This window comes from Mus pahari, unplaced genomic scaffold (assembly GCF_900095145.1).
Source record: "Mus pahari unplaced genomic scaffold, PAHARI_EIJ_v1.1 scaffold_7215_1, whole genome shotgun sequence".
NCBI classification, from domain to species: Eukaryota; Metazoa; Chordata; class Mammalia; order Rodentia; family Muridae; genus Mus; species Mus pahari.
The window spans coordinates 57,220-67,429 of record NW_018393778.1 but is presented as its reverse complement, the minus strand read 5'-3'; the positions used below and the strand labels follow the sequence as shown (position 1 = coordinate 67,429).

Sequence of the window (10,210 nt, the reverse complement as noted above, 5' to 3'; positions counted from 1 at the left end):
AGGGGGAGAGAGAGAGAGTCAGAGGGGGGCAAACACATCCACATAAAGATTACCTATATACAAGGACTAATTTTTTTCTTTGTGAAAATAAAAGAATCAGGAAAAATACATACACAATTAAGGAAGAAAAGTCCCTAGAAACAAGAGAAAACAAAAACAAAATCAAAAAACTCCTCCTTGCCTGGAGACAACAAACCAAAATGTAATTTACCAACATCACCAGCTCAGTCTTTAGGATCTTATGATTGATACCATATTTTCAGAACTAAAAAAAGGATAAATCCCTCCCCTTCAAGCAACAGCATGTGTGCTAAATTCTTCCAGAAAGACTACAAAGATAACACTGAGTTCTTTTCTAGATTTTGGTGTATAGACTTTTCATACCAAAAGTCATAAGAGGCAATGAACACATTATTTTTTGCTGGGCTCTGCGATTTTTTTGTCTGTTTTTCAAGCACACCAACTCTCAGGCAGAAGGGGGAAGTGTGCAGGCCAGGGCTGTGTGTGGTGCAGGCAGCTGGTGAGACTCTCAAGGAGGTTTGTGAAGGAGGCTGAAGCACTGTGGGAGGGATGTGTAAATGCTGTTGACAGAAATAAACTGCCATATCTTCAGCCTGCACACTGCTGATGGTCAGAGTGAAATCTGTCCCATATCCACTGCCTATGAATCGATCAGGGACCCCAGGGTACCTATCAGAGGTCCAGGTGATCAATGGTTTAGGAGTTTGCCCTGGTTTCCACTGGTGCCAGACCAAACAGTACCTTTGGTTTCCACTCCATAATAGATTCTGACTGGATTTGCAGCTGATAGTGACCATCTCTCCTGCTGACACAGTCAGGGATGGTGTAGTCTGGGTCAACACAATTTCCCCACATGCACCTGCAATAATGAGTAAACAGTGAATGTGCATACGTACACAAACATAGATTCGAATATTAGTTAAAATTTGTCATTTAAATGACCTTATAATGTCATATTGTCAGAACATTATTATGGAAGAAATATTACACACTGGCACATAGTATAAATGTCTTATATACAAAGACGTGACTCTGAAAAAGACTATAATACTTTAAATTTCTCACCAGACACCCATAGCAGCAAGAACATGAGGACGTGGGTCTCTGATACCATATTGCTTCCCTGCCCGTCTGATGCTGTTCAGTCACAATGCAAAGGCCTGGTTTATAAATTCTGAGCAGCTGGGCTGGGTGGGCAGAACCTATGCAAAGCAGACAGAAAATGAAAACAAATGCCTGGGCAGTGTGTAAGAGTGGCTGGTGCCAACCAACATGCAAAACTTCCATCAGAGAGGGCACAAGGAAAAACTGAAAGTGATTGGCTTCCCCATGACCAACAGAAATCTACTATGGGATCTAGTAAGTTTGGGTTAAAAATCCAAGACATATTTAAATCAGGTGAATTTTGTAGAAACTTTAGCAGAGCTGTCTCAGATTAACCATTCAAGAAAACACAATAAGATATGCTGAAAAAAACACTAGAATACAAGAAAGAAACAGAGAAAGAAATATGTACCATAAAAGATAGCAATGGTGGAGGAAGGGAAGGAAGGAAGGAAGTCAAAAAATTGAAGATTATTTGTTCATTGTCTCCCATCTCCAACTCCACTTTTATAAAGAGGACATGAACAGTGCCTCAGACATTTGGGCCCCAACTTCCAAGATAAACATGAGACAGAGATTCAAGAAGAAGCCCAGATTAGCCTGTAAAAATCCTGGGGGACATTAGTGTAAGCCTAGGATCAGAGAAGCTTTAATCTCAAAGTAAAGGCAAACCCACCAGAAACTAACAATTATGTTTCTCACAACTTCATGGAAATTAAGGAGGGCTATAACTTTGGGAAAATGGAGGAGAATAAAAGAAACCAGGTTTCTTCACTTCATTGTGCCTGGATAGCAGCAATACCAAAGGGTTATTCCACAACGGCATATTCTAGAGAAGTCTAGAAATTATCAGGATTAAAAGTAGCTAAATATGGTCTTGCTCACTCTTCAAAATTCTCCAGGAGTGGCCACAGTCACCTTAAATAAAGTAATGAATTTACATAGACTGGTAGACCAAATCAGAGATTGTTCATATTTAAAGAAAAAAAGGGCTAGCTCATGGTATTTGATATCCAAAGTTAATTATTCATCTGATATTAATGTGCTAAAATTAAGTCAGAATATTATTGAAATTAAATATGCATTTAATCAGTATGCATATTCTATTTTCACTAAATATAAAATTTTATATAGTAACTTTTTAGGTATAAAACATTAAATTATTTGTGATAAGTGTGTTCAGATCTCATTTATAAACTGCTGACATACAAACATAATACAGAGATGGTTTATGGATTAAGAAATCTCATAATCCACCCCAATGGAGGAGTTAGGGGAAGGACTGAAGGAGCTGAAGGGATTTGCAACCGCATAGGAAGAACAACAGTATCAACCAACCAGATCCCCCAGAGATCCAAAGGACCAACTAAAGAGTACACATGGAGGGACCCACAGCTCCAGCTTCATATGTAACAGAGGATGGTCTTATCTGGCATTAATGGAAGGGGAGGCCATTGGTCCTGTGAAGACTCAATGACTCAGCATGAAGGAATGCTAAGGTGGTGTGTGTGGGGGGGAATGGGTGGATGGGGGAGCACCCTCATAGAAGCAGGGCAATGGGGAGGGGATATGGTGTTTCCAGGACGTGGGGAAACCGGGAAAGGGGATATCACTTGAAATGTAAATAAAAAAAATATCAATAAAAAATATAAGAAAATAAAAAACAAAATAACCAATAATAATAATAATAATAATAATAATAATAATAATAATAATAAGTTATAAACTCTGGTGTTGGCAGGCTGGTGTTCCCTGAAGTTAACAGACCTCCAGGATACAGGTAAGGCTGGCACTCTCCTGATGTCAGGAGGCCACTGGGATTGAAGACAGAGATGTTTGTCCTGAGTGGCAGCAAGATTCCAGGGAAAAAGGCAGAGCTGGTAGTCACTGATGGCTTCAGGTCCCCAATGGCTGCAGACCTCCAGGATTGCTTATAGAGGTGTGGACAGAAGATGGAGATAAGAGGACATGGCAAATAGGAAAGCTGCTGGGCTTCTTGAAAGACACAGCAGTAGATTGGGGAATGGGGATCTTACCTGGGTATACTGGGTGGAAGCAGGACTCCAGGGAAGTGGACAGAGCTGTAGCCCAGGACATGAATTGCAGAAGATATAGGGGGTACTTCATTCTGGGTTTTCTTGGAGAAGCCAACAGGCAGGGAAAGTGTTAGGAGTGTCGCGTGGTGGTCACTGATGGATGAAGGCCTCATTCATTGAAGGTGGCTGAGGGGACCTGAAGATGGAGCACAGCAGGGAAAGGTTAGACCTAACTGAGGCTAGGCATGCTGAAGAATCCAGCAGGCATATGGTGGAAATGGTAATAGGGGGTGGAGGGGAGCCTAGCTTAACCATCCTCTGAGAGACTCCATGCAGCAGCTGACCAAAACAGGTACAGAGACCAAGAGCCAAACGTTAAAGTTCAAGAAGTCTTGTGAAAGAGGTAGAGGAAGGGTAGAGGGACCCAGAGAGGATCAGGAATCCACAAGACCAGCACAGTCAGCTAACCTCTGAACTTGGGGGACTCCCAGAGACTGAACAGTCAACCAAACAGCATTCATGGACTAGACCTAGCCCCCTCCCACCCAGCCCCTGCCCATAAGTAGCAGTTGTACAGATTGGTATTCATGTGAGTCCACAAACAACTGGAACAAGAATGATCCTTGATTCTGTTACCTGACTGAACCCTGTTCTCCTAACTGGGATGCTTTGTCTAGCTTTGAGAGAACATGAGCCAAGTCCTGCAGTGACTTGATGTGCCATAGTGTGTTGGTACCTGGAATGGTGGGAGGGGGATCCCCTTTCTCAGAGAAGAAGAGAAGGGGATTATGGGGAAAGTAACTGTGTAAGGGGGGGGACTAGTAGGAGTTTAGGGTTGTGATTGGGATGTAAAGTGAATTAAGTAGTTAATAAACAATAGTAGTTTGCAAACTCAAACACAAGAGTATAACATATGAGTAACTAACCCATCAGTGTCTTCAAGATGTCAGGTGCTCTAGATCTTTGCTAAACTTTATACTTTGCTTTGTGACAGCTGAAGTGAATTCAGACTGTTCTCCCATGTCACATACTACTGCTCATTTAGATTGAACACATGGAGCCAGGCATCCAAAGACAGCTGCAGTTAAACATGGGTTTCTCCCAATATGTGAGGGGAGAACATACGGACTCAGAAGGTAAAATATCCATGTTCTTTTATGTATAATCAAAAAAGCCTGAAAAATATTTAAGTCTGGTCCTTGCTGCTGGGGTAGACCCCTAGTTGCTCTGCTTCTGTGAAGAATCCATATCCTGATCCATCCTAGAGGAACTACTGCACTCAAAACAGTTGGTAAGAATGCCCTCAACCCCAAGCCCTGAGTCCCTGAGCTGCAGCTGGGAGCCTGGTGGACTCATGACCCATCAACCAACAAAACCCCTTTCCTGTAATCCCCTTCAGTACCTTCCACTCATTCTACCCAACACCTTCTGCTGGGACAGACTCCTAGTTGGTCTGCTCCTGTGTAGACTCCATACCCCAATACATACTAGAGGACCTGCTGCACTCAGAGAAGTTGAGGACCCACTGCAATCAGAGCAGTTAGACAACAGATTGACTGCTCCACTGAAGACCTAACAGTCTGAAGGCCTCCCAAGAGATCTACTGCAGCCAGGGCAACAGATCAGCAGCTTCTCTGCCCCTGTGAAGAGCCACCAGTTGGAATTGCCCATAGGCAGTCTGATATAGCCAGGGACACAGCCCTACCAAGAGGCCTGAAGCAATCCAGGGACAAAAGAGGGAGGCTCCAAAAAGTCACCCAGACCAACAAACACCAGAGATATCCAGAAGGCAAAAGGCAAGCCCAAGACCATAAGCAACAGAAGCCAAAATATGTGGGCATCTTCAGGACACCACAGTAAGACCTGAATACACCAACACACCTGAAAATCACTACTCTGACCTAAAATCGTATCTCATGAAGATAATAGAGTCCTTTAAGGAGGATATCAATAACTCACTGGAAGAAATACAGGAAAACACAGTTAAACAGGTGAAGGAATTGAATAAAGCGATCCAAGACATAAAAGTAGAAGTAGAAACAATAATGAAAACACAAACCTAAAAATTGAAAAACCTAGGAAAGAAGTCAGGAATTACAGATGAAAGTATTACCAACAGAATACAAGAGATAGAAGAGAGAATATCAAGTGTGGAAGATACTGTAGTAAAGATTGACACAATGGTCAAAGACGAAACAAAACATAAAAAACTCCTAACCCAAAGCATCCAGGAAATTCAGGATGCAATGAAAAGACCAAATCTAAGAATAATCATAATAGAGGAGAATGGAGATTCCCAGCTCAAAGGATGTAAATATGTCTTCAACAAAATCATAGAAGAAAACTTCCCCAACCTAAAGAAAGAAATGGCCATAAAGGTATAAGAAGCCTATAGAACATTAAATAAATGGGTCCTGAAACGAAAATCTTCTCATCACATAATTATCAAAACACTAAACACACAGAGCAAAGAAAAAGTATTAAAAGCTACAAGGGAAAAGGGACAAGTAACATACATAGATGGACCTATCAGAATTACACCAGACTTCTCAACAGAGATTATGATATCCAGAAGAGCCTTTTGAGAGGTCATGCAGACTCTAAGAGAACACATATGCCACCTAAGGCTACAATACCCAGCAAAACTCTCAATCGATATAGATGGAGGAACCAAAATATTCCAGGAAAGAACCAAATTCAAACAGTATCTATCTACCAATAGAGCCCTATGGAGGATCCTGGAAGGAAAATTCTAACACATGGAAGATCCCTGAACCAAAGAAAGTACAAGATATTAAGCATATCACAACAAGGTCAAAAGCAGAAAGCCACAAGCACATAAAGCCACCTACAAAAAAACACATATCAGGAACCAACAGTCATCTTCTTTTAATATATCTCAATATTAATGAACTCAACTCATCTATAAAATGGCATAATCTACAGACTGGGTATGTAAATATGATCAAGCATTTTGCTGCATACAAGAAACACAATTCAATAACAAAGACAGACACATCTCAGAGTAAAAGTATAGAAAAATATATCCAAGCAAATGTTCCCAGGAAACAATCAGGATGTTGGCATTCTACGATCCAATAAAATAGACTTTCAACAAAAAGCTATCAAGCATGATGAAGGACACTTCATATTCATCAAGGGGAAAATCCACCAAGAGGAAGTCTCAGTTCTGAACATCTATGCCCCAAATGGAAGAGAACCCCAAACTCATAAAAGAAACTTTACTAAAACTCAAAACACATATTGAACCCCACACAATAATAGTGGGAGATTTGAACACCCTACTCTCACCAATGGACAGGTCATTGTAACAGAGACTAAACAGAGAAAGAGTGAAACTAAGAGATGTGATGAGCCAAATAGATTTAACAGATATCTACAGAAAATTTCACCCTATAACAAGAGTACAACTTCTTCTCATCATCTCATGTTACCTTCTCAAAATCAATCATTAATTGGTCACAAAACAAACCTCAAACGATACAAGTAGACTGGAAGAATACCATGCATCCTATCAGATCACCAGGGCATAACTCTGGTTTTCAAGAAGAGCGAAACCTAGAGAAAGCTCACATACACTTGGAAACTGAACAACTCTTTACTCAATGATAATTTGGTCACTGAAGAAATAGAGAAAGAAATTAAAGGCTTTTAAGAATTTAATGAAAATGAAGACACATCATACCAAAACTTATGGAGCACAATGAAAGAAGTGGTAACAGGAAAACTAATGGCTCTAAATGTATCCAAAAGAAATTGAAGAGAGTTTAAACTAGCAGCTTGACAGCACACCTGAAAGCTCTTGAACAAATAGAAGTAAATATACCCACAAGGAATAGATGTCAGGAAATAATCAAACTCGGGACTGAAATCAACCAAATAGAAACAAAAATAACTATACAAAGAATCAACAAAATCAGGAGCTGTTTATTTTTAAAAATCAACATAATAGATAAACCCTTAGCCAAAATAACTAGAGGGCTGAGAGGCAGTATCCAAATTAGTAAAATGAGAAATGGAAAGGGAGACATAACAAGAGAAATGGAGGAAATGCAAAAAAATTATCAGATCCTATAAAAGTCTATACTCAAAAAAAGTGGAAAATCTAGATGAAATGGATGTTTTTCTAGACAGATACCTCATGCCAAAGTTAAATGAAGAGCAGGTAAACTATCTAAACAGGCCCACATCACACAAGGATATAGAAGAAGTCATTAAAAACTTCCCATCCAAAAAAAGACCAGGGCCAGATGGATTTAGTGCAGAATTCTACTATATCTTCAAAGAAGACCTGATACCAATTTTCCTCAAACTATTCCATAAAACAGAAACAGAAGGATCACTATGCAATTCATTCTATGAAGCCACAATTACTCTGATACTGAAACCACACAAGGACCCAGCAAAAAGAGAACTTCAGACCAATCTTGCATATGAATATCGATGTAAAAATACTCAATAAAATTCTTGCAAACTGAATCCAAGAACACATCAAAACCATCATTCACAATGATCATGTAGGCTTCTTCCCAGGTATGCAAGGTTGGTTTAATATACAAAAATCCATTAATGTAATCCGCTATACAAACAAACTCAAAGAAAAAAGTCATATGATCATCTCCTTAGATGAATAAAAAGCATGTGACAAAATACAATACTCCTGCATGTTGTATTGGAGAAATCAGGAATTCAAGGCCCGTACCTAAACATAATAAAAGCAATTTACTGCAAACCAGCAGCCAATAACAAATTAAATAGAGACATACTTGAAGCAATCTCACTGAAATTAGGGACAAGACAAGGATGCCCACTCCCCCTATATCTATTCAATATAGTACTCGAAGTGTCAGTTCGAAAAATAAGATTAAAAAAGCAATCAAGGGGATACAATTTTGTAAAGAAGGAATAAAGCTATCACTATTTGCAGATGATGTGATAGTATACATAAGTCACCCAAAAATTCTACCAAAGACCTTCTCAGCTGATAACTACTTTAACAAAGTGGCTGGATATAAAATTAACTCAAATAAATCAGTATCCTTCCTTTATACAAAGGATAAACTGGTTGAGAAAGAAATTGAGGAAACAACTCCCTTAACAACTGCAAAAAATAATGTAAAATATCTTGGGGTAACCCAAGCAAACAAGTGAAAGACCTGTATAGCAATAACTTCAATTCTCTGAAGAAAGAAATTGAAGAACTCACATAATGGATAGATATCCCATGCTCATGGATTGAAAGAATTAACATAATAAAATTGGCCATCCTACCAAAGGCAATCTATAGATTCAATGCAATCCCCATCAAAATCCCAACACAATTCTTCAAACACATGGAAACTCAAACTCATTTGCAAAGGCAAATAAACAAACAAAACAACAAGAACAACAATAAACAGAATAGCGAAAACAATTCTTAACAATAAAGGAATGCCTGTGGGATCACCATCTCTGACCTCAAGCTTTACTACACAGCAATAGTGATAAAAACTGCATGGTATTGGTACAGAGACAGACACATTGATCAAGGGAATATAATTGAAGACCCAGAAATAAAACCACACACTTATAGGCACTTTATCCTTGACAAAGAATCCAAATATACAAAATGGAAAAAAAAAAAGCATATGCAACAAATGCTGCTGATCTAACTGGCAGTCTGTATGTAGAAGAATGAAAATAGACCCATATTTGTCAAAATATGGTAAAAATCTCAAGTCCAAATGAATCAAAGACTTCAACATAAAACCAGAATCAATGAATCTAATAGAAGAGAAGGTGAGAAAGAGCCTTGAAAGCATTGGCACAGGTGGAAATTTCCTAAACAGAACTCCAATGGCTCATGCTCTAAGGAACTCATGAGACTGGAAAACTTTTATAAGGCAAAGGACGTAGACAGGTAGACAAATGGGCAAGGTACAGATTGGGGAAAAAATCTTCACTAACCCCACAGCTGACTGACAGCTATTACAAAATATATAAAGAACTCAAGAAGATAATCACCAAAAAACAAAACAATCCTTTCAAAAAATGGGGTATAGAACTAAACTGAGANTTCACAATTGAGGAATCTTGAATGGCTGAGAAGCATCTAAAGAAATGTTCAAAGTCCTTAGTGATCAGAGAAATGCAAATCAAAACGACCCTGAGATTCCACCTTACACTAGCCAGTATGGCTAATATCAAAACCTCAGGTGACAGCACATGTTGGAGAGGATGTAGAGAAAGTGAAACATTCCTCCATTGCTGATGGGATTGCAAACTAGTACAATCACTCTGGAAATGAATCTGGAGGTTCCTCAGAAAATTGGAAATAGATCTACCTGAAGATCCAGCTATATCACTCTTGGAAATATACCCAAAAGATGCCCTACCATGCTACAGGGGCATGTGTTCCTCTATGTTCATAGTGGTTCATAGCGGCCTTATTTGTGATAACCATAAAGTGGAAACATCCTAGATGTCCCACCACAGAAGAATGGATACAAAAAATGTGGTTCATTTACACAATGGGATACTACTCAGCTATTAAGAACAAGGACTTTTTGCAGGCAAATGGATGGAACTAGAAAATATGATCCTGAGTGAGGTCACTCAGACCCAAAAGAATGTGCATGGTATGTATACACTAAAAAGTGGATATTATCCCCCCCCACACACACACACACATACAGTACATAATACCCAAGATAAAGTTCACAGAACTCTAAAATGTCAATAGGCTGAAGTGCCCAAGTTAGTACTCCTCAGTCCCACTTCGGAGAGAGAAGAAAGCAATCACAAGTGGGGAGGGAGGAATAGATTTGGGAGGCAAGAGATGGGGGGAGGGGAACCTGATCTGGTATTGGGTGCATGAAAAGGACTGAATCCCTGAGAGCCAGCAGAAAGAATGGCAACAGGCAACCACAAGAAATAGGAGGTTGGGGGGGGGGGACCCTTCAGACTGCACCAGAGACTTGGGAGATGAGAGACTTTCAGGACTCAAAGAGAGGGATCTTAGATGAAATACCTGGCAGTAGAGACAGGAA

The 10,210-nt window shown here is 39.6% G+C and overlaps 1 gene segment (V, D, J or C); it reads right to left on the bottom strand.

Moving 5' to 3' along the window:
• Window positions 1-329: 329 nt before the first annotated feature.
• On the bottom strand, window positions 330-1,135 carry LOC110315730. The segment is given in 2 exon segments: window positions 330-880; window positions 1,087-1,135. Coding segments are annotated over 2 exon segments (600 nt in total).
• Between the last annotated feature and the right edge of the window lie 9,075 nt (window positions 1,136-10,210).